The sequence below is a fragment of the Caloenas nicobarica genome, chromosome 31, assembly GCF_036013445.1.
Source record: "Caloenas nicobarica isolate bCalNic1 chromosome 31, bCalNic1.hap1, whole genome shotgun sequence".
Lineage (NCBI taxonomy): Eukaryota > Metazoa > Chordata > Aves > Columbiformes > Columbidae > Caloenas > Caloenas nicobarica.
In genome coordinates, this window is record NC_088275.1 from 2,018,565 (window position 1) to 2,042,104 (window position 23,540).

The following is a 23,540-nucleotide window of genomic DNA, read 5'->3' on the forward strand; positions in this document are numbered from 1 at the left end:
TTCTCCCCATTTTGTGGATTTTTTTTTCCCCCCCCACCACAGGGACAATGTCCCTTGTCCCCTGTGTCCCCCTCCCTGTTATTTTTTGTGCCATCTGGTGCTGCTGGGGGTCCTGTTTTAGGGAGGGGGGTGGAACAGGGACACCGGGAGGTCCTAGAGCCGCCTCGGGCCCCTCCCCTGGGGAAGGATCCGCCGTGGGAAGAGCACGGGGGGGGGTCTGTGGGGCGGGATGTGGCCGTGGGGGTGGGACGAGGCCCCAGGATCGGGCCCCGCGTCCCAGGATCGGGCCCCGCGAATCCGCCTCCGCTCCAGTTCCCCGGCGCTTCGCGACATCTGGCGGCGCTTTCCGGCGCTGCTTGCGCCCGCGGCGCTTTACGGCAGGCGGGCCGCAGCGAGCGGAGGGCGGAGGAGGCGCGATGAGTTTTTACGACGCGTTTCGCGGTTTCTTCGGCTTCCCCGGGCGCGGCAGGTACCGACACCACCCCCCCGCCCCGCCCCGGTCCCCCCCGCTGCCCCCGGGCCGGGTGTCTCTCAGCGCCGCGGTCCCACAGGCCCCGGGACCCGCTATTCGGCGCGGCGTGGGACGAGGAGGACGAAGAGGAGGCCGATGCCGGCCCGTCCTTGGCGCAGCCCCCCCAGGATTTCGGCTTCACCCCCGGCGGCTCCCGCGGCGCCTTCGAGGAGCTGTTCCGGGACATGGGGGAGCTCCTGGGGCTCTTCGGGGGGGCCTGGGCCGGGCCCCCCCAGCCCTTCGGTGGGGATGGGAAGGGGCCGCCCCCCACCCCGGGGGGCCGAGCGGGGTCCCTGGGTCACCCCGGCCTGACCGCGCCCCCCCTGTGCCCCCCAGAGCCCCCCCAGCCCCGCCGCCCGCTGCGGGACTCCATGCTGAAGGAACCGGACGGTCCCGCTCCCGGTGCGGCCTCGGGAGACCCCGAGGGTCCCAGCGACCCCCGGCCCTGGACGCCCTTCCTGGGGGTGGGTGACGTGGGTTTGGCCGTCGCGGGGTCACCTTGTGTCACCTCGCGTCGTGCTTTGTGTCACCGGCTTTGCCTTGCAGCTGGACGACGCTCGCCCGGCTCCTCCTGCGCTCAAGGAAGATCAAGGTGGGTGGTGGTGCGGGGACAGGGGGTCTCTGTGTCCCCCGCGCCGCTGTCACCGTCACACGTCTCCCGCGCAGACCTGGACTCCCAGGTGTCCTCGGCGGGGCTGGGAACCATCCTGAGACCTGACGAGCCCGAGACCCGCTCGTACTTCAAGAGCGTCTCTGTCACCAAAGTGACGCTCCCTGACGGGGTGAGTGTCCCCGGCGGGCTGGGGCTGACTTGGGGACGCTGTGGTGTCCCCGGCGGGCTGGGGGTGACTTGGGGACGCTGTGGTGTCCCTGGTGGGCTGGGGCTGACTTCAGGACACTGTGGTGTCCTCAGCGGGTTGGAGGTGACTTGGGGACGCTGTGGTGTCCCCGGCGGGCTGGGGGTGACTTGGGGACGCTGTGGTGTCCCCAGCGGGCTGGGGGTGACTTGGGGACACTGTGCTGTCCCCAGTGGGTTGGGGGTGACTTGGGGATGCTGTGGTGTCCCTGGTGGGCTGGGGCTGACTTGGGGACGCTGTGGTGTCCCTGGCGGGCTGGGGGTGACTTGGGGATGCTGTGGTGTCCCCGGCGGGCTGGGGGTGACTTGGGGACACTGTGCTGTCCCCAGTGGGTTGGGGGTGACTTGGGGATGCTGTGGTGTCCCTGGCAGGCTGGGGGTGACTCGGGGACACCGTGGTGTCCCTGGTGGGCTGGGGGTGACTTGGGGATGCTGTGGTGTCCCCAGCGGGTTGGGGGTGACTTGGGGACGCTGTGGTGGCGGCATCGGTGTCTCTGAGGTCGCGGTGCTCCATGGCAGGCGGTGGAGGAGCGCCGAACCGTGCAGGACAGCCAGGGCCACCGCGAGACCACGGTGACGCGCCGGAGAGGAGACCAGGCCTTCATCACCACCACCAAGGAGGACGGGCAGCGCCGCGACTACCACGAGGAGGTGCTCAACATGGACGACCGTGAGTGCGGCACCGGGGTGGGGGGCGAGCGGAGGGTTTGGGGCGCCCCCTGAGCGGCTCCCGCTGCTCTTGCAGGGGAGCTGGCGCACTTCACGGACTCGTGGCCGCGACAAGACGAGCTCCGCGCCCCCAACCTGAGCGACGCCTCCTCTGCGCTGGGCACCTTCTTCCGCCGCTGGTTCTCTGGCTGGTAGCTGTGCCCCCCGCCAGGACGAGCACCCCGAATGTGCGAGAGGTCGGGGGACCCCACTGTTTACTGAGGTGTGGGGATGGATTCCGGCTCCGTCCGGGGCGGGGGGTGAGCGGCAGCCTCTTCTCCCTGCCTTGTTTTTATTGCGGATGGGTCAGATCCTCCGCGGAGCTGGTGCCCGGGCTGGGGGGACCCCGTGGGGGTCACATATGTATGTGTGTACAAAGAAATAAAGTTTATTTATGCTAACGGCGACCTGCCGGGCTCCTTCAGGCTGGAACCCCCCTGGTTTGGGGGCAGGGACCCGCACGACCCCCCCTCCACGGTCCTGCCCGCGCCGCGCTCGGCCTGTCCTGGAGCTTTTCTAAGGGCTCTTCATTAGCGCTGCCTGCGGCTGCGGCTTGGACAGGGATCGGGCAGGGAAAAGGGGGCGTCCCTCGGGTAAAATGCCGGCGCCGGCTCATCTGAGCGAGGTCTGGGTTCCCCGCGGCCGCTCGGGGGTCCTGGGGGGCTCCTGCCGGGGGGCGCTGCCATCGCTGGCCCTGTCCCCACGCGGGACACTGGTCCCTGCCGGGCGTCTCCTCGCGGTTTGGTGCTGATTGATTTGAAGTCGGAGAGTCACAGAATCATTTGGGATGGAAAAGAGCTTTAAAATCATGGAGTCTAAGCGTTAACCCCAGCCCTGGCACTGCCCCATGTCCCTGAGAACCTCGTCTCTCTGTACTTTAAACCCCTCCAGGGATGGCGACTCCAGCACTGCCCTGGGCAGCCTGTTCCAACACCCCACAGCCCTTTGGGGAAGAAATTGTTCCCCAGATCCAACCTCAACCTCCCCTGGCGCAACTTGAGGCCGTTTCCTCTGGTCCTGGCGCTTGTTCCTGGGGAGCAGAGCCCAACACCCCCTGGCTGCAACCTCCGTTCAGGCCCCTCTTGCTCCCCGTGAGCGGGGCCCATCGCACCGGGGCTGTCCCTGGTCCCCCAAGACCCTGCCATGTGCCCCAGGACCCCCGGGGCTGCCCCTGACCCCCCCAGGCCCCCTTTGGCCCCCTGGGACCCCCCACTCCCGGCTCCCCACGACCCCCCTGGGGCTGCTCCTGAGACCCCCAAGACCCCCCGTAGCCCTCCGGGTCCCCCCCGATACCCCCCCTGGTGCTGCCCCTGATACCCCCTGGGACCCCCCGGGGTTGTTACACCGGGACCCCCCCTGGGGCTGCCCCTGGTTCCTCAAGACCCCCCCTGGACCCCCAGGACCCCCGGGGCTGCTCCTGATACCCCCCGAGACTGTCCCTGACCCCCCAAGACCCGCTTTGGGCCCCCCAGGACCCCCCTGACACCCCCCAGGTCTGTCCCTGACCCCCCAGACCCCCTTTGGCCCCCCAGGACCCCCCTGACACCCCCCAGGTCTGTCCCTGACCCCCCAGACCCCCTTTGGCCCCCCAGGACCCCCCTGACACCCCCAGGACCCCCCACCCCCGGCTCCGCACGACCCCCCAGGGCTGCCCCTGAGACCCCCAAGACCCCCCGGGTCCCCCCCGATACCCCCTCTCGTGCTGCCCCTGATACCCCCCGAGACTGTCCCTGACCCCCCAGACCCCCTTTGGCCCCCCAGGACCCCCCTGACACCCCCCGGGACTGTCCCTGACCCCCCAGGACCCCCCTGACACCCCCAGGACCCCCCACCCCCGGCTCCCCACGACCCCCCGGGTCCCCCCCTGACACCCCCCTGGTGCTGCCCCTGACACCCCCCGGGCTGCCCATGCCCCCCGCTGTCCCCCCGCCCCTCCCGCCGCCCCGCCTCCCCTTCCCCGCCACTTCCGCCGCCGACCGGCGCCGCCGCGGCCATGGGGCGCTGAGCGGCGGCAGCGGCAGCAGCAGCGGGGCCGCAGCGGCCCCGCCACCGGCCCCGGCCCCGGCCCCGGCCGCCCGCTCCCCATGGGCTGCGGGGCCGCGGGCCATGGAGCGGTGCGCGGCCCGCCGGGCCCCAGGTGAGCGGGGCGGGGAACCGGGAGGCCCCGCTGGGTTCCGGTGGGTTCCGGTGGGCCCCGGGGCGGCCGTTGTCCCGGTAACGCGGCGGGGCGGGGCGGGAGGGCCCGGGGATGGACCCGCAGTCATGGCCGTGCCCCGGGACCGGCCCCTGAAGGGAGCGCGGGGCCGCGATCCCGGCGGGGAGGGTGGGTGGGGGGTGCAGGGCTGGGGCTGCAGGGCTGGGGGGCTGGGGGTGCAGGGCTGGGGGTCTAGGGGTGCAAATATCCAGGGCTGGGGGTCTGGGGGTGCAGCTATCCAGGGCTGGGGATCTAGGGGTGCACAGGGAGATCTGGGGGTGCAGGGGGGGTCTGGGTGTGCAGGGCTGGGGGTGCAGGTATCCAGGGGTGGGGGGCTGGGGATGCAGGGCTGGGGGTCTGGGGGTGCAGGTATCCAGGGGTGGGGGTCTGGGGGTGCAGGGCTGGGGGTCTGGGGGTGCAGATACCCAGGGGTGGGGGTCTGGGGGTGCAGGTATCCAGGGGTGGGGGTCTGGGGGTCCAAATATCCAAGGCTGGGGGTCTGGGGGTGCAGATATCCAGGGCTCGGGGTCTGGGGGTGCAGATATCCAGGGCTGGGGGTCTGGGGGTGCACAGGGAGATCTGGGGGTGCAGGGAGGGTCTGGGTGTGCAGGGCTGGGGGGCTGGGGGTGCAGGTATCCAGGGTTGGGGGTCTGGGGGTCCAAATATCCAAGGCTGGGGGTCTGGGGGTGCAGGTATCCAGGGGTGGGGGTCTCGGGGTGCAGGGCTGGGGGTCTGGGGGTGCAGATACCCAGGGGTGGGGGTCTGGGGGTGCAGGGCTGGGGATCTGGGGGTGCAGATACCCAGGGGTGGGGGTCTGGGGGTGCAGGGCTGGGGATCTGGGGGTGCAGATACCCAGGGGTGGGGGTCTCGGGGTGCAGGGCTGGGGGTCTGGGGGTGCAGATACCCAGGGGTGGGGGTCTCGGGGTGCAGGGCTGGGGGTCTGGGGGTGCAGATACCCAGGGGTGGGGGTCTGGGGGTGCAGGTATCCAGGGATGGGGGTCTGGGGGTCCAAATATCCAAGGCTGGGGGTCTGGGGGTGCAGATATCCAGGGCTCGGGGTCTGGGGGTGCGGCTATCCAGGGCTGGGGATCTGGGGGTGCACAGGGAGATCTGGGGGTGCAGGGGGGGTCTGGGTGTGCAGGGCTGGGGGTGCAGGTATCCAGGGGTGGGGGGCTGGGGATGCAGGGCTGTGGGTCTGGGGGTGCAGGTATCCAGGGTTGGGGGTCTGGGGGTCCAAATATCCAAGGCTGGGGGTCTGGGGGTGCAGGTATCCAGGGGTGGGGGTCTGGGGGTGCAGGGCTGGGGGTCTGGGGGTGCAGATACCCAGGGGTGGGGGTCTGGGGGTGCAGGTATCCAGGGGTGGGGGTCTGGGGGTCCAAATATCCAAGGCTGGGGGTCTGGGGGTGCAGATATCCAGGGCTGGGGGTCTGGGGGTGCACAGGGAGATCTGGGGGTGCAGGGGGGTCTGGGTGTGCAGGGCTGTGGGTCTGGGGGTGCAGATATCCAGGGTTGGTGTCTGGGGGTGCACAGGGAGATCTGGGGTGCAGGGGGGGATCTGGGGGTGCAAGGTGGGTTCTGTGGGCTCTGGGGGTGCAGGGGGAGCTCTGGGGGTGCAGGGGGGTTCTGGGGGTGCAAGGTGGGTTCTGTGGGGTCTGGGGGTGCAGGGGGGTTCTGGGGGTGCAGGGTGGGTTCTGTGGGGTCTGGGGGTGCAGGGTGGGTTCTGTGGGGTCTGGGGGTGCAGGGGGAGCTCTGGGGGTGCAGGGGAGTTCTGGGGGTGCAGGGTGGGTTCTGTGGGGTCTGGGGGTGCAGGGTGGGTTCTGTGGGGTCTGGGGGTGCAGGGAGAGCCCTGGGGGTGCAGGGGGGGTTCTGGGGGTGCAGGGTTTTGGGGTGCAGGCTGACGGGCGCTGTGCCGCAGAGGAGGAGCGGCGGGTGCGAGCCAACGCGCGGGAGTACAACGAGAAGTTCCAGTACGCGGTGAGTGGGGGGGCCCGGCCCCAGCCCCCCCTCCCTCGGGCAGGTTTTGGCGGGGGGGGGTCACACACACACCTGCGTCACCCCCGGGGTCAGCAGAGCTAAACCCAGCCGTTTGTCCCTGAGAAAACGGTGCTGATGAGTTGTTAATGGGTCTGGTGGGAGGGGGCAGGGGCGCTGCCATGGGGGGGGGACGCGCGCAGCCCCCCCATCCGACACCCCCAGCTCTGCCTGCACCCTGACGAGCTTCTAGCTAATTAATGAGCTTCTGGAGGGGCAGCGCTCGCCTTGGTCTCCCTGCCCCACACTGAGGTTATTTCTGGCTGGGGGGGTGGGACAGGGGGTCTGGGCTGGGGTCACCCCTTGGGGGGCACTGGGTGATGTCCCTGTCACCAACTGGGGACCGAGAGGGAGGAACCGGCCGCTCGAGGGGCTCTGGAGCTCCCAAACTGGGGGGACGGTGAGCGGCAGCCCTGCCCACCCCCCCCGAGCGATGTTGGGGGGTCGCGGGGCCTCGGTGGCTCCTGACCCCCCCTTCTCGTCCCCAGAGCAACTGCATCAAGACCTCCAAGTACAACATCGTCACCTTCCTGCCCGTCAACCTCTTCGAGCAGTTCCAGGAAGTGGCCAACACCTATTTCCTCTTCCTCCTCATCCTGCAGGTAATTTTGGGGGGGTCAGGAGGGCAAACGGGGCCCCCCTGCCCTGCCCTGCCCTCCCCCGAGCTTGGTTGGGGTCTGGGGTCCCCTGTGACCCCCGTCTCCGTCCCCAGCTGATCCCCCAGATCTCCTCGCTCTCCTGGTTCACCACCATCGTGCCTTTGGTTCTTGTCTTAACCATCACCGCCGTCAAAGACGCCACCGACGACTATGTGAGTGGCCCCCGCGTGTCCCTGTCCCCGGGGGGCGGCTGCAGGACACGGGGACTTTGCTGGGGGGGACACGGGACCCCGTCCCCGTCGCGGTTGACGCTGTCGCCTTTTCCCCTCCGCGCCCAGTTCCGCCATAAAAGCGACAACCAGGTGAACAACCGTCAGTCTCAGGTGCTGATCGGCGGAGTGTGAGTGTCACAGGGAGGGGACGCGGGGGCAGCGGGCAGGGGACGGGCGGTGGCAGCGGCTCCCGCCTGCGTCCCTCCGTGTCCCCCCCGCAGGCTGCGGCAGGAGCAGTGGATGAACGTCCGCGTCGGAGACATCATCAAGCTGGAGAACAACCAGTTTGTGGCGGTGAGCGCGGCGCCGGGACGGGGCCCCGCAGCGCCACGTGGTGCTGCGCCCGCTCGGCTTTCGGGACCCTCCGGCACCTCCTCTGGGGCTCCTCACGATGAGAAAGAGTTTGAGGAGCTGGAGCGAGTTGAGAGAAGGGAACGGAGCTGGGGAAGAGGCTGGAGCACAAGTGTGATGGGAGCGGCTGAGGGAGCTGGGGAAACGGCCTCAGGTTGCGCCAGGGGAGGTTGAGGTTGGAAATTTGGGAGAATTTCTCCCCAAAGGGCTGTGGGGCATTGGAACAGGCTGCCCAGGGCAGTGCTGGAGTCGCCATCCCTGGAGGGGTTTAAATACCCAGAGATGAGGTTCTCAGGGCCATGGGCAGTGCCAGGGCTGGCGGAACGCTTGGACTCCACGATCTCCAGCGGCTTTTCCAACCAAAACGATTCTGTGATTCTCCGACTTGCCAGCCTGTGTTTAGGTTGTGGTGCTTGAGCCACGTTTGATCTCTGGGGGTTTGGCTCGGGCGGTGGTGGCCGGGGACACGTGGTGTCCCCAGAGACTTGTCCCCGATGCCCCTTGAACCGGGAGCCCCCCGGTGCCAGCCCAGCGCTCCCCGTGTCTCCCCGGCAGGCCGACCTGCTCCTCCTGTCCAGCAGCGAACCCCACGGCTTGTGCTACATAGAGACCTCGGAGCTGGACGGGTAGGTGGCCCCCGCTCGCCCCGTGTCCCCCCCCGTGTGACAGGGGAAGGCGAGCGGCGGCGATGAGAACAAACGGGAGCTGAACCCGGGGAGCATTGGCGAGCGTCCTCCCCGCCCGGCCGCCGCTCACCCCGCGCCGCGGCGCTTCGTTGTGTGCAGAGAGACCAACATGAAGGTGCGCCAGGCCATCCCCGTCACCTCGGAGCTGGGGGACACCGGCAAGCTGGCCGGGTTTGACGGTGAGTGCCTGCGACCCCCGCCGGGGTCCCCGCTCTGTCCCCCGGTGTGGGTCCCCCCGGAGAGACCAGGACCCTCCGCGCCGTGTCGAAGTGTGGAGCTTGGGGATGGTACTGGGAGCACTGGGATGGAACTGGGCGCGTGGAAAAGGCCGGTGACAGCTGAGCCGTCCCCCCTTTTCCCAGGCGAAGTGATCTGCGAACCCCCCAACAACAAGCTGGACAAGTTTGGGGGGACGCTGTACTGGAAGGAGAACAAATACCCCCTGAGCAACCAGAACATGCTGCTGCGGGGCTGCGTCCTGCGCAACACCGAGTGGTGCTTCGGCCTCGTCGTCTTCGCAGGTGGGTCGGGCCGGTGCGGCCGCCGCGGGGCACGGAACGGGGAGCCCCCCCTGACCCCCTCCCCTCTCCGCAGGGCCCGACACGAAGCTGATGCAGAACAGCGGCCGGACCAAGTTCAAGCGGACGAGCATCGACCGGCTGATGAACACGCTGGTGCTCTGGGTACGCGGGACGGGGATCCCGGACGAGCCCCCGGCTCCGGCTCGAGGGCTCTGATGTCCCCCCCGTCCCGTCCCCAGATTTTCGGCTTCCTGGTGTGCATGGGGGTGATCCTGGCCATCGGCAACGCCATCTGGGAGCACGAGGTGGGCGTCTGCTTCCAGATCTACCTGCCCTGGGACGAGGGGGTGCACAGTGCCTTCTTCTCCGGCTTCCTGTCCTTCTGGTCCTACATCATCATCCTCAACACCGTGGTGCCCATCTCGCTCTACGTGAGGTAGGGGCCGAAGGGCTGGGCGAGGAGGTGGGGGGAATTAATTCGGGGTGCCCTGCGGGGAGGGGACACAGGGACGGAGCTGTGCGCGCGGGGGGGGCTGCCCTCGGGGATACCCCAAAACCTGGCACCCCACATGTTCCCCCCCCGGCTGCGTCTGTCTGGCTGCTCATCTCTCCCCACCCTGGCTGCACGCTGGTTATTTTGCTCTGTCCCCCCCCGGCCCCGCGCAGCTCCCAGGCTCCTGCACTGTCCTCTTCTCTCTCTCTTTTAATTTCTCTCTCTTTTCGTTCCCCAGCATGGGTTCTGTCACCCTTAGCCCCGAGGTAAGAACGTGTCGCCCCCACCCCTCCCACTAGCTCATTGCCGGCTGCCCCGGGGGGCCGGGGAGGGGGTCTGGGGGCGTGTAGGTGTGCGAGATGCCCGGTGGGACGTCCCCTCGGTGCCGGGCCCCGTGTCCCCAGCCCTGGCTTGGCGGCGGCTGTCGGTAGGAGCGGGCACGGGACAGGAGCAGCGGTTCGGGGGGAACCGCGGGTGGTCCGGGGTGGGCGCGCGCGTCCCCGGCACCGGCTCGGCGGCGTCACCCGGCGCCGGTGACACCCGGCCGTGTCCCCTTGGCAGCGTGGAGGTGATCCGGCTGGGGCACAGCTACTTCATCAACTGGGACAAGAAGATGTACTGCGCCAAGCGGCGCACGCCGGCCGAGGCGCGGACCACCACCCTCAACGAGGAGCTGGGCCAGGTCGAGTACATCTTCTCCGACAAGACTGGCACCCTCACCCAGAACATCATGGTCTTCAGCAAGTGCTCGGTGAACGGGCACAGCTACGGTGAGCGCCGGGGGGTGGGATGCTCCGGCTCCCTCCCGCAGAGGTTTTGGGTGTCACAGTTTAACCCGGGCTGGCAATAGAACCACGCAGCCGCTCACTCACCTCCTGCCCCCCAATAGGGGAGAGAATTGAAACTTGGATTGAGATAAACACAGAGAAAACGCCCGAGAGCAAGAGCGAGAAACCCCAGAGAGAGGCTGGAAGGTCCCAACTCTCCTTTGATAATTAGCATGACACTAACGGGCTGGAACGCTCTGATTGCTCAGTCTGGGTGTCCGTCCAGCTCTGTCCGTCCATCCCCTTCCTCGCTGCCTCACACCTGTGGGCAGAGCTCAGAGTGTCCTTGGCTCTCAGAGCAGAGCGATTCCAAACATTAACTCTGTGCTGGGCTGTTGTCTCTTGTTCTCAAACTAAGCCCAGATAATGAGCGTGTGAGCTATGGAAAAGAAAGGTTTGTAAGTGCATGAGGAAAATTAACCCATTTTCAGTCAAAGCAGCACATTGGGGGCAGTGGGTCCGTGTCCCCGCTCACTCGCTGCCCCGTCTCGCAGGTGACGTGCAGGACGTGCTGGGTCCCAAGGCGGAGCTGGGAGAGGTAAGGGCACCGCGGGGCCGGCGCTGGGCCGTGCCGCAGCGGGGTGACCCCCCCATCCCCCCCGGCAGAGACCGGAACCCGTCGACTTCTCCTTCAACCCGCTGGCGGACCCGCGGTTCCAGTTCTGGGACCCCAGCCTGCTGGAAGCCGTCAAACTGGGAGACCCCCACGTGCACGAGTTCTTCCGCCTGCTCTCGCTCTGCCACACTGTCATGTCCGAGGAGAAGAGCCAAGGTGGGCGTGGGGCCCGGCCCCCCGGCGCTGTGACCCCCCCGGCGCTGTGACCCCCCCGGCGCTGTGACCCCCTAAGTGCTGTGTCCCCCCATTGCTGTGTCCCCCCATTGCTGTGTCCCTCCTGGCACTGTGACCCCCCCAAATGCTGTGACCCCCCCGGCGCTGTGACCCCCCCGGCGCTGTGACCCCTTAAGTGCTATGACCCCCTAGTGCTGTGACCCCCCCAGCGCTGTGACCCCCTAAGTGCTGTGTCTCCCCATTGCTGTGTCCCTCCTGGCACTGTGACCCCCCCGGCACTGTGACCCCCAGTGCTGTGACCCCCGTGGTGCTGTGACCCCCCCGGCACTGCGACCCCCCAAACGCTGCGACCCCCCAGCACTGTGACCCCCAAGCGCTGTGACCCCCCCGGCACTGTGACCCCCTAAGTGCTGTGTCTCCCCATTGCTGTGTCCCTCCTGGCACTGTGACCCCCCCGGCACTGTGACCCCCAGTGCTGTGACCCCCGTGGTGCTGTGACCCCCCCGGCACTGCGACCCCCCAAACGCTGCGACCCCCCAGCACTGTGACCCCCAAGCGCTGTGACCCCCCCGGCACTGTGACCCCCTAAGTGCTGTGTCCCTCCTGGCACTGTGACCCCCCAGCACTGTGACCCCCCAGTGCTATGACCCCCTAGTGCTGTGACCCCCCCGGCGCTGTGACCCCCCAAACGCTGCGACCCCCCCAGGCTGTGTCCCCCCAGTGCTGTTTCCCCCAAGTGCTATGACCCCCCCAGTGCTGTGACCCCCCCAAGTGCTATGTCCCCCCCTGCACTGTGTCCCCTCCGGTGTTGTGACCCCCTGGTGTTGTGACCCCCAGTGCTGTGTCCCCCCCTGCACTGTGACCCCCCCCAGCGCTGTGACCCCCCCCGCTGTCCCCAGGGGAGCTGTTCTACAAGGCTCAGTCCCCGGACGAGGGCGCGTTGGTGGCGGCCGCCAGGAACTTCGGCTTCGTGTTCCGGTCCCGCACGCCCAAGACCATCACGGTGCAGGAGCTGGGCCGGGCCGTCACCTACCAGCTGCTGGCCATCCTGGACTTCAACAACATCCGCAAGCGCATGTCCGTCATCGGTGAGCCGGGGGGCGGGGGGGGCACAGTGGGGCTGCCGTGGGGCTGGGGGGGTCACAGTGGGGCTGGGAGGGTCCCCGTGGGGCTGATGGGGCTGCCGTGGGGCTGGGGGGGTCACAGTGGGGCTGGGAGGGTCGTGGTGGGGCTGACGGGGCTGCCGTGGGGCTGGGAGGGTCGTGGTGGGGCTGGGAGGGTTGCAGTGGGGCTTGGGGGTCACAGTGGGGTTTGGAGGGTTACGATGGGGCTGGGAGGGTCACGGTGAGGGTGCAAAGGTCCCCGTGGGGCTGGGAGGGTCCCCGTGGGGCTGAGGGTTTGCAGTGGGGCTTAGGGGGGTCACAGTGGGGTTTGGAGGGTCATGGTGGGACTGAGGGGGACACAGTGGGGCTGGGAGGGTCCCCGTGGGGCTGGGGGGTCACAGTGGGGCTGGGGGGTCACAGTGGGGCTGGGGGGTCCCCGTGGGGCTGGGAGGGTCCCCGTGGGGCTGGGGGGTCACAGTGGGGCTGGGAGGGTCACAGCGGGGCTGGGGGGTCACAGCGGGGCTGGGGGGTCCCCGTGGGGCTGGGAGGGTCCCCGTGGGGCTGGGGGGTCACAGCGGGGCTGGGGTCTGGGTTCTGGTGCCGGGGACCAGCCCCACACGGGTGGTGACGTGACTGCGGAGACGTCGCGGGGTCAGGGCCGGGGGTTGGAGCGGGAACCTGCTCCTGCCCCCCCCCGAATCCAGCAGCGTGTCCGCCGTCCCCCCCGCAGTCCGCAGCCCCGAGGGCAAGATCCGGCTGTACTGCAAAGGCGCCGACACCATCTTGCTGGAGCGGCTGCACCCCCTCAACCAGGACCTGAGCAACGTCACCACCGACCACCTCAACGTGAGCGGGGCGGGGACGGGAGCACGGGCTGGTTCGTCCCCTGTCCCGGGGGGCCACGAGGGTCTGGGGGCCACCGCCGGGCTCTGCCCGCGCACCCAGCGCCGGGCGCTTGCAGGAATACGCCGGCGAGGGGCTGCGGACGCTGGTGCTGGCGTACAAAGACCTGGAGGAGAGTTACTACGAGGACTGGGCCGAGCGGCTGCGCCGCGCCAGCAGCGTCCCCGAGGCGCGGGAGGATCGCCTGGCTCGGCTCTACGACGAGGTGGAGCGCGATATGATGGTACGGGGAGGGCTGGGGGGGTGGGACACGGCGGCGGGGCAGCCCCGGTTGAGCTGTCGCCTTTTTGGGTCTGTCCCCGCCGCCCAAGCTGCTGGGAGCCACGGCCATCGAGGACAAACTGCAGCAGGGGGTCCCCGAAACCATCGCCATCCTGACGCTGGCCAACATCAAGATCTGGGTGCTGACGGGGGACAAGCAGGGTGAGGCGCTGGGGGGGCTGGCGGGGGACGGGGACGGTCACGGGCTGGATCCCAGCTGCCCGGGGGACGGGGGGACAGATGCCACCCCCCCCGAGGTGACCCTGGCTCAGCCGCTGGTTTCCCGTCCCCAGAAACGGCCGTGAACATCGGCTACTCCTGCAAGATGCTGACGGACGACGTGACCGAGGTGTTCGTGGTGACGGGTCACACTGTGCTGGAGGTGCGAGAGGAGCTCAGGTGAGAGTCGGGGGGCAGAGGGGACGCGGGGGGAGCCGGGGGGTGCAGAAATGTCCAAAATCGGGAGGCCCTGACTCTCTGCAACTGCCTGAAAGGAGCTTGGAGCCAGGGGGGGTCGGGCTCTGCTCCCCAGGAACAAGCGCCAGGATGAAAGGAAACGGCCGCAAGTTGCGCCAGGGGAGGTTGAGGTTGGAAATTTGGGAGAATTTCTTCCCCAAAGGGCTGTGGGGCGTTGGAACAGGCTGCCCAGGGCAGTGCTGGAGTCGCCATCCCTGGAGGGGTTGAAAATACCCAGAGATGAGGTTCTCAGGGACACGGGGCAGTGCCAGGGCTGGGTTATGGTTGGACTCGATCTTAAAGCTCTTTTCCAACCTGAACGATTTGATGATTCTTCTCCGGTTCTCTTTCTCCCCAGGAAGGCCCGGGAGAAGATGATGGATGCGTCGCACTCCACGGCCAACGGCTTCTCCTACCAGGAGAAACTCTGCTCCTCCAAGCTCACCTCGGTGCTGGAAGCCATCGCGGGCGAATACGCCCTGGTCATCAACGGGCACAGCCTGGTAGGGACGCTGGGTGTGACGGAACCCCAGGGTGTCAGGGGTTGGAAGGGACCTCGGAAGCTCATCCAGTGCAATCCCCCCGCCGGAGCAGGAGCACCCAGCTGAGGTTACACAGGAAGGTGTCCAGGCGGGTTGGAATGTCTGCAGAGAAGGAGACTCCACAACCTCCCTGGGCAGCCTGGGCCAGGCTCTGGCACCCTCACCGCGAACAAGTTTCTTCTCCTATTCAAGCGGAACCTCCTGTGTTCCAGTTTGCACCCATTGCCCCTTGTCCTGTTACTGGCTGTCACCCAGAAGAGCCTGGCTCCATCCTCCTGACACTCCCCCTTTCCATATTGATCCCCATGAATGAGCTCAGCCCTCAGTCTCCTCTTCTCCAGCTCCAGAGCCCCAGCTCCTCAGCCTTTCCTCGGCAGGGAGATGCTCCACTCCCTCCAGCATCTTGGTGGCTCGACATCATCTTCGTGACGGGGCAGCGGTCCCGGCCGTGTCCCCCACCGTCCCCCCGCTGTCCCCGCAGGCCCACGCGCTGGAGGCCGACATGGAGGTGGAATTCCTGGAGACGGCGTGCGCCTGTAAAGCCGTCATCTGCTGCCGCGTGACGCCCCTGCAGAAAGCCCAGGTGGTGGAGCTGGTGAAGAAGTACAAGAAAGCCGTCACCTTGGCCATCGGGGACGGGGCCAACGACGTCAGCATGATCAAGAGTGAGTTTGGGGAGGCACACGTCCCGCCTCGCACCATCCTGGAGCATGTGGCGGCCTCTGTCCTTGTCCCTCTGTGTCACCGCCGGTCCCTGGTGCTCCCTCCCGACCCCGCGCGTCTCTTCCCTCCGCAGCCGCCCACATCGGGGTGGGGATCAGCGGGCAGGAGGGCATCCAGGCAGTGCTGGCCTCCGACTACTCCTTCTCCCAGTTCAAATTCCTGCAGCGCCTGCTCCTGGTGCACGGGCGCTGGTCCTACCTGCGCATGTGCAAGTTCCTCTGCTACTTCTTCTACAAGAACTTCGCCTTCACCATGGTCCACTTCTGGTTCGGCTTCTTCTGCGGCTTCTCGGCACAGGTGCGTGGCCGAGGCGGGTTGGGGGGTTTTGCCCGTGGGACCCCGATGCTCGGGGTGTGTCTGAATTACCCGAACGGGGGTTGGAGCCGGGGGGGTCGGGAACAAGCGCCAGGACCAGAGGAAACGGCCGCAAGTTGCGCCAGGGGAGGCTGAGGTTGGAAATTTGGGAGAATTTCTTCCCCAAAGGGCTGTGGGGCGTTGGAACAGGCTGCCCAGGGCAGTGCTGGAGTCGCCATCCCTGGAGGGGTTTAAATACACAGAGATGAGGTTCTCAGGGGCATGTTCAGTGCCAGGGGTGGGGTAACGCTTGAACTCGACGATTTTAAAACTCTTTTCCAACCAAAATGATCCTGTGATTCCGTGTCTCCATCCCGGGGTGAGGACGCAACCTGGGACCCCTCCGGCTCGTGGCAGCGGGGGGTGCGAGGGGCCCGTGTGGCGGGGGGGCCGGCGGTGGCTCCGCCGTCCCTGCCGGGGACACGGGGGCCGCGCGGGACGCGGGGCGGTCACGTCTCGCGTCCCCCTGAGCGCTCGGTTCCGCGCAGACCGTGTACGACCAGTACTTCATCACGCTCTACAACATCGTCTACACCTCGCTGCCCGTGCTCGCCATGGGCGTCTTCGACCAGGTACGGCGGGGGGAGCGCTGGGGGGTCCCCACGTGTGCGCGGAGCCGCCCCGGCTGCCCTGCACCGAGCTGACAAAGCGCCGCCGCGCGTCCTCGTCCCTCCGCGGGCGGTGGCAGAGGCTGGCGCAGCCCCAGCGGCTGGAGGGGGGGTCCCCAAATCGTCCTGTGCCCCCCCAGGACGTGCCGGAGCAGCGGAGCATGGAGTACCCCAAGCTCTACGAGCCCGGGCAGCTCAACCTGCTCTTCAACAAGCGCGAGTTCTTCATCTGCATCGCCCAGGGCATCTACACCTCCGTCCTCATGTTCTTCATCCCCTACGGCGTCTTCGCCGACGCCACCCGCGACGACGGCGCCCAGCTGGCCGACTACCAGTCCTTCGCCGTCACCGTCGCCACGTCCCTCGTCATCGTTGTCAGCGTGCAGGTGGGGACGCGGCCCCGAGCCCCCGGCTCGACAGAGGGGAAGGTTTGGGTCCCGTCCTGCCCTGCGGCCGTGCTGGGAGCACAGCGGCCATTCCCTGAGCTTGGTGGCCGTCCCTGAGCACGGTGGCCATTCCCGAGCACGGTGGCCATTCCCGAGCATGGTGGCCATTCCCTGAGCTCGGTGGCCGTCCCTGAGCTCGGTGGCCATCCCTGAGCTCGGTGGCCATTCCCTGAGCACGGTGGCCGTCCCTGAGCACGGTGGCCATTCCTTGAGCTCGGTGGCCATTCCTTGAGCTCGGTGGCCATTCCTTGAGCGTGGTGGCCATTCCCTGAGCTTGGTGGCCATTCCCTGAGCTTGGTGGCCATTCCCTGAGCTTGGTGGCCATCCCTGAGCACGGTGGCCATCCCTGAGCACGGTGGCCATTCCTCGAGCATGGCAGCCTTTCCCCTGAGCACAGTGGCCATTCTCTGAGCATGGTGGCCCTCCCTTGAGCACAGTGGCCGTCCCCTGATCACGGTGACCATCCCCTGAGCGCTGCCTCCTCCGTCCCCTCTCCCCCAGATCGGGCTGGACACGGGTTTCTGGACGGCCATCAACCACTTCTTCATCTGGGGCAGCCTGGCCGCCTACTTCGCCATCCTCTTCGCCATGCACAGCGACGGCCTCTTCCAGATGTTCCCCAACCAGTTCCGCTTCATGGGTGAGTCCCGGGGGGGTTACCGAGCGATACCCCCCACCCCAGCGGGCGCTGGACCCGTGTCCCCCCGCCAGGTAACGCGCAGAACACGCTGGCGCAGCCCACGGTCTGGCTGACCATCGCCCTCACCACCGTCGTCTGCATCATGCCCGTCGTGGCCTTTCGCTTCCTCAAGCTGGACCTGAAACCCGAACTGTCCGACACGGTGAGACCGCGCCGGGGGTGGGGGGGACACATGCACACACCGGGGGAGGCCCGTCCCCGGCGAGCCGGCGGTTCCTGACGCCGTCACCGCGTCCCCAGGTGCGCTACACCCAGCTGGTCCGCAAGAAGCAGAAGACGCAGCACCGGTGCATGCGGCGCGTGGGGCGCGCGGGGTCGCGCCGCTCCGGCTACGCCTTCTCGCACCAGGAGGGGTTCGGGGAGCTCATCATGTCCGGGAAGAACATGCGGCTGAGCTCCCTGGCGCTCGCCGGCTTCGCCGCCCGGCCCAGCGCCGGCTGGATCGAGACCCTGCGCAAGAAAAAAGGCGGCGACAGCGGCGCCGGCAGCCCCGACAAAACGCTCAAGGTGTGAAATCGCGGCCCCTTTCGTGCGCTTCGGGCCGCGGGGCGCTGAGGATTGCTGCGGCGTAACCAAAAAAAAAATACCGGACGGACGGACGGACGCTGTGTCCACCCCCCCACCACTATAGTCAGTATTCACGGAGCGTCAAATCCCCCGTCACGCGAATGTATCGTGCCAGAGCCACCGGAGCGGGGGGCCCGGGGGGGCGGTGACAGCGCCCTGTCCCCCCCGCCCAGCCCCTCACCCCCGCGTCTTTTTTTATATAAAGAAAAAAAGAAAAAAAAAAAGCCACAAACCAGAAAAAAAACACAACGACAGAAAAAAAAAAAGGGAAGGAAAACTGCTCCAAGTGGACAGAGCGACTCGTTTCTCGAGGCGGGGACGGTGCGGGGGGGCAGGGGTGTCACTGTCCCCTTGTCACCGTCCCTGGTGTGTGTCCCAGTGCCGGGGGGGGGCGGAAAGGGGAAGCGATTCCGGCTCCTTCCTGATTTTTGCGGGTTCACGGCCGCCGAGATTCGGTCCCACGCCGGGGGTGTCGCAACCGCTGCTTCCTCCTCCTCTTCCTCACCGGGGGTCGGAGCCTTTGGGGGGGACATCGTCCCCTCGCCGGGGGGTCCTGGGGGGGTCCCGGGGCCGCTCTCTCCGTGATACCAAAGAGGATCTGGAGTGCGTTTTTGGGGGGTTATTTTGTGTTGGGGTGGAGGGATGGGGAGGGTGAGGATGGGGGTGTCTTAATTTATGACGCGTTTCTATATGGTGGGATTGTATCATTTTATGGGGCTGTAGGGGAAAAAAAAAGAAAAACACCCCACGAAAACAACAAAACAAAACAAACCCCCAAACCAAAAACAAACAAAGCAAAGCAAAACAAAAAACCAACCAACCAAACAGAAAACTCCAGAACAAACAAACAAACCCAAACAGAAAAACCTCAAAACAAACAAACAAACAAAACCCACGAAAAAAACACACACGGAAAATTTAAAAGGGAAAAAAAAGAAAGAAAAAAACCCCAACAACCAGGTTTTTTATAAAACAAAACCCTCGATATTTTGCACAGTTTCTGCCGTGTCCTGTGTCCTACGGGGGGCGGGCCCGGGACACCGGGGGACACCGGGAGGGGGCGGTACCGGTTCCCCCGCCCCTCCCGGGCGCACGTGCTGCCCCCGGAGCCGCCCCCGCCCGCACCCCCCCGGCCCGGCCCGCTTTCACAACCGCGGGCACCGGCCCCGCCGATGTTTTCCTGGCCGGGGCCGGGCGCATGGCGCGGCCTCTCCTGCTCCTGCTCCTCCTCCTCACCTTCCTCCTCCTCGCCGCCGCCGCTCCCGAGCGGCCCTGCGGCCCCGCGGGTGAGTGAGTGAGAGCGGCCGGGACCCCGGGGACCCCCCCCCACGGGAGCCCCGCGGCGCGGGCGGGAGGCGTTAGGACCCCGCGGGTGCGGGCGGGCGGCGCTGGGACCCTGCGGGCGGAGGGCGCTAGGACCCCGTGGGTGCGGGCGGGGGGCGCTAGGACCCTGCGGGTGTGGGCGGGGGGCACTAGGACCCTGCGGACGGGGGGGCGCTGGGACCCTGCGGGTGCGGGCGGGGGGCACTAGGACCCTGCGGGCAGGGGGGCGCTAGGACCCTGCGGGCGGGGGGGCGCTAGGACCCCGCGAGTTCGGGCGGGGGGCGCTGGGACCCTGCGGGTGCGGGACACGGGGACACAGACACACAGACGCACAGACACACAGACGCACAGACACACAGACACACGCACGGGTCCGTGCCCGGCCCGCCGAGCTCGGGAGGGAGCGGGGAGACGGGGGGGGCACCGTCTGGGTGCTCGGTGCTGGGTGGGTGCTGAGGGGTGGGTGTTGGGTGCTCGGTGCTCTGTACCGGGAGGGTGCACAGGGGTGGGTGCTGGGTGCTCGGTACTGGGAACTGGGTGTTCTGTACTGGGAACTGGGTGCTGTGTGCTGGGAACTGGGTGCTGTGTGCTGGGCGCTGGGTGCTGTGTACTGGGCGCTGGGTGTTTTGGACTGGGTGGGTGCTGGGTGTGGGTGCTGGGGGGCTCGGTGCTGGGTGCTGGGTGCTCGGGACTGGACGCTCTGTACCGGGCGCTGGGTGTTTGGTACTGGAGACTGGGCGCTCTGTACCGGGAGGGTGCACGGGGGTGGGTGCTGGGTGCTCGGTACTGGGAACCGGGTGTTCTGTACTGGGAACTGGGTGCTGTGTGCTGGGCGGGTGCTGGGTGCTCGGCACTGGGTGCTGCTGCGTTCCCGGCAGCAGGAGCCGCTGGGAACGGGCAGGTCCGCGCTGGCTTTTGACCTTTGCAGCCGGGGGGGCGCCCGGGGGGGCCGGGATCGCTGCCCTGGGCGCGTTCCTGGCCCGGTGCCCCCGGCCAGCGCGGCCGCTTAACCCCTCCCGCACCGGGACCCCCCCCAGGATCCCCCCGGGACCCCCAGCTCGTGGTTCTCCCACCTCCCCGCTCCCCCACGCCGCCCGGCCGGTGTCACCGCCAGACCCCCAACTGGCACCCTGACCGGGTCCCTGTGCTGGGGGGGGGTCCGTGTGCTGGGGGATCCCTGCGCTGGAGGGGGGTCCATTCCCACCCCCTTGCGGAATCGCTGACTCAGCAGGCGCCGCCGCTCGCTCCATCTCGGTGCCTCCCGCAAATATTGACATGGAGCCGGGAGCACATGGCAGCGTGTGTGTCCCCCCCCCGGGACACCTGCGCTCTCTTGTCTCCATTGCCTGACCCCCCCCTCCCCGTGCTCCCCCCCCAGGGCTCTCACGGAACACGGTGCTGGGCCACCCGGGAGCCAACGTCACCTTGACCTGCCAGGACGAGGGACCGGCCAACGTCACTGTCACCTGGCGGCGGGAGGAGCGGGGGCCGGCGGCGCGGGGGGGCCACGGCCGGCAGCTGCCGGAGGGCAACACGCTGCTCCTGCGGCGCCTGCGCCACGAGGACTCGGGGCGCTACAGCTGCTCCGGGGGGGGCCGCCCGCTGCGCTCCCTGCAGCTGCTGGTGGAAGGTGGGTGCTCCCCGGGGCTCCCCCCGCCGCGTCCCCCCGCGCCCCCCCATCCCCCAGCGCCTCCCTGCCTTGCAGAGCCCCCCGAGACCCCCCGCGTGTCCTGCTACCGCCGGAGCCACGACAAGGACGTGCTGTGCGAGTGGCCGCTGCGGGCGAAGCCGTCGCCGGGGACGCGGGCGATGCTGTGGGTGAAGCGCAGGTGGGCGCCGTCCCGGCGGGACTGCACCGTGTCCCCCCCCCGCCGCCGGACCCTTTCCCCGGGTGCCACATCCGCGCCCCCGCAGGTTCGCGGCCGAGGACGCCACGGCGCAGCGGTGCCGCTACTTTGCCAAGGCAAGCAAGTTCGTTTGCCGGGTGAAGGTGCCGCCCGGCGCCGAGGACACCAAACCCCTCGTGGTGTCCACGTGCGTCACCAACGGCGCCGGCGGCGCGGCCGGCGAGGACAGGATCATCACGCTCAGCGGCGTCCGTGAGTGCTCCTCTTAATGGGGGGGGGTCCGGCTTGGCTGGCGCTGGACTCTGACCCCCCCAATTCCCCGGCAGTGAAGCCTGACCCCCCCGTTAACGTGACGGTGACGCCGCTGGAGATGTCACCGCAGCGGCTGCGCGTCAGCTGGTCCTACCCCCCCTCCTGGGACCCCCGGTTCTACTGGCTCCGCTTCCAAATCCGCTACCGCCCCGAGCCCGCCCGCACCTTCACGGAGGTGAGACCCCCCCGCCCCGTCCCCAGCGTGGGGGTGTCCCCTGCCCCACGGGGGTGTCCCCAAGCCCCTGTCCCCACCAGGTGGACCGGGGGACCATGACGTGGCTGGACATCCGCGACGCGTGGCGGGGGACGCGGCACCTGGTGCAGGTGCGGGCGCAGGAGGAGTTTGGCCACGGCGCCTGGAGCGAGTGGAGCCAGGAGGCGTCGGGGACCCCCTGGACAGGTAACGGGGGGGGGGGGACACGTGTGGCCCCGAGGCCGGTGGGGGGGTCGGCGTGGTGTCCCCCCAGCCTCACGCTCCCTGTCACCTTGCAGACCCAGGGGACGTCACCTCCGAAATGGGACCCTTCAGCTCGCAGGTGGGACACGGCTTCACCGCCGGGGGGGGGACACGACGTGCGGGGACAAGGGGACAGTGGCGCGGGGGGGGACATGTCCCCCCGTGTCCCACCACCCCCCCGTTCTCTTGCAGTTCCCCGGGGAGGACGGACCCTCCTGGGCGACGCTGCCCCCCGAGCTCTTCGGGCGAGACGCTGCCCGTGGTGGTGAGGGGGGGGCCCTGGGGTGGCTGTGGGGACCCCCAGGGTCCCTTGTCCCCACACCGAGCGTGTCCCCCCCCCTGCTGTGCCGCAGGGGCTGCCATGGAGGCCAGTGCCGGCGCGGCGCCGCCGCCCTACGCGGTGCTGGCGGCCGGGGGGAGCCTGGGCCTCGGCATCGCCCTCCTGGTCGCCATCGTGGTGAGGTGAGTGACGCGGGGGGGGGACAAAGCGGGGACCCCGGGGGGGGGTCTCTGTGCGCCCCCCCCCGACCTGTGCCCGCTGTCCCCTCCCGCAGGTACCGGCAGATGTGGGGGCGGGGGGGCCCCAAAGCGGAGGGTGAGGGGCAGCACGTGCTGGTGCCCCTGGCCCCCCCCAGCGCCCCCCCGCTCAGTGACACCCCCGTGCCGCCCCCGCCCGCCCCCCCGGCTCTCCACGTCACCAACTTGGACTATTTCTTCTCCGGGCAGTAGCCGGGGGGGGCCGGACATGGGTCTGGGGGGGGTCCCAGTGCTGGGATGTGGCCCCTGGAGTAACACTCACACCCCCTTTTTGGGGGAACCACAAGTCCCCCCCCGGCTCTGTCACTCTGAGAGGGGGGGGCAGTGCCACCCCCATGGAAAACCAACCCCGGGGGGGCCCCCGAGATGGGTCCCGGGGGGGGCAGCTCCGGGGCCGCGGCCAAGAGGGTGAGCGGGGGTGACGGTGCAGCCGTGGGAGCCGAGGGGTGGGGGGTCCCCGGGGACGGAACGGGCCCCCCCAGCGCTGCGGGTGGCGGGGGGGGCCTGGCTGGACCAGCCCCATCCCGCTGCCCCGGGCCCCCCCGGGGGTTGTTTTTAAAGCACGTGTTGGTGAAACGTGCGTCTGAAATAAACGCCGTGGATTTGTAAGGGTGTGGGCGCCTCGGGGTGGGGACAGGGGTTGTTGTGCCCCCCCAGCACGGGGGGGACTCCTGGGGGTGACGCGGCACTGTGCCCCCCCCTGCAAAATCCACGCACCCTGTGCCTTGCCGTGCCACCCAGTGCCCCCCATTCCGTGTTCCCCCCCCATGTCCCCCCCATGTCACCCACTGCCCCCCATGCCACCCAGTGCCCCCCATTCCGTGTCCCGCCCCGTGCCACCCAGTGCCCCCCATGCTGTGTCCCCCCCGCGTTGTGCAACACCCCGGGAGCTGCAGCTGCACCCGGGCAGGAAACCGCAGGGTGGGGGGAGCGGGTGCCCTGGGGCCGCCACAGCCCCCCCCGCGCTATTAAAAGCCCGGCAGGATGCAGATGTGCAGGGGGGGAACCCCCAGTTCTCCGGGCCCCCCCACAGCCCAAACCTGGGTGGCGGCTGCCGGTTGTCACCTGCATGTCCCCCCCCACCAAGAGGCAGGTGACCCCTTCGGGAGGGGGGGGACAACGAGGGGCCCGATCCTGGGGTGACCCCCCCCCCCCCCCCAGCCCCGTCCCTGCCCCACTGCAGCCCCCAGCCCCATCCCTGCCCCACTGCAGCCCCCCCAGCCCATTGCAGCCCCCCCAGGCCATTGCAGCCCCCAGCCCCATCCCTGCCCCACTGCAGCCCCCCCAGCCCATTGCAGCCCCCCCAGCCGTATCCCTGCCCCATTGAAGCCCCCCCAGCCCATTGCAGCCCCCCCAGCCCCATCCCTGCCCCATTGCAGCCCCCCCAGCCCTATCCCTGCCCCATTGCAGCCCCCCCAGCCCATTGCAGCCCCCCCAGCCCCATCCCAGCTCCACTGCAGCCCCCCAGCCCCCTTGCATCCCCCAGCCCCATCCCAGCCCCCTTGCAGCCCCCAGCCCCATTGCAGCCCCATTGCAGCCCCCAGCCCCATCCCTGCCCCATT

The 23,540-nt window shown here is 68.6% G+C and overlaps 3 protein-coding genes across 3 annotated transcripts; all 3 read left to right on the top strand.

The window, feature by feature from the left end:
* The first annotated feature begins 366 nt into the window (after positions 1–366).
* On the top strand, positions 367–2,476 carry HAX1 (HCLS1 associated protein X-1). Its single transcript, XM_065653979.1, has 7 exons — positions 367–469; positions 552–754; positions 848–975; positions 1,058–1,103; positions 1,178–1,293; positions 1,887–2,037; positions 2,113–2,476. The coding sequence occupies exons 1-7, from the start codon at positions 417–419 to the stop codon at positions 2,229–2,231; spliced, it is 816 nt and encodes a 271-aa protein (XP_065510051.1). The 5' UTR covers positions 367–416; the 3' UTR covers positions 2,232–2,476.
* Positions 2,477–4,115: 1,639 nt separating this feature from the next.
* On the top strand, positions 4,116–17,976 carry ATP8B2 (ATPase phospholipid transporting 8B2). The gene is made up of 27 exons (XM_065653798.1): positions 4,116–4,212; positions 6,185–6,243; positions 6,789–6,902; positions 7,013–7,111; positions 7,238–7,299; positions 7,393–7,465; positions 8,078–8,148; positions 8,308–8,387; positions 8,571–8,729; positions 8,803–8,891; positions 8,969–9,165; positions 9,784–9,992; positions 10,544–10,587; positions 10,656–10,821; positions 11,739–11,927; positions 12,673–12,788; positions 12,904–13,068; positions 13,157–13,268; positions 13,400–13,505; positions 13,921–14,065; positions 14,586–14,769; positions 14,901–15,124; positions 15,670–15,753; positions 15,930–16,175; positions 16,737–16,875; positions 16,947–17,077; positions 17,176–17,976. Exons 1-27 carry the CDS (start codon positions 4,182–4,184, stop codon positions 17,446–17,448), a joined length of 3,567 nt encoding a protein of 1,188 aa, XP_065509870.1. The 5' UTR covers positions 4,116–4,181; the 3' UTR covers positions 17,449–17,976.
* A 628-nt stretch (positions 17,977–18,604) lies between these two features.
* On the top strand, positions 18,605–22,587 carry IL6R (interleukin 6 receptor). The gene is made up of 10 exons (XM_065653687.1): positions 18,605–18,788; positions 20,204–20,455; positions 20,531–20,654; positions 20,740–20,924; positions 20,999–21,159; positions 21,240–21,384; positions 21,477–21,520; positions 21,634–21,706; positions 21,795–21,903; positions 21,996–22,587. The coding sequence occupies exons 1-10, from the start codon at positions 18,701–18,703 to the stop codon at positions 22,168–22,170; spliced, it is 1,356 nt and encodes a 451-aa protein (XP_065509759.1). The 5' UTR covers positions 18,605–18,700; the 3' UTR covers positions 22,171–22,587.
* Positions 22,588–23,540: the final 953 nt, after the last annotated feature.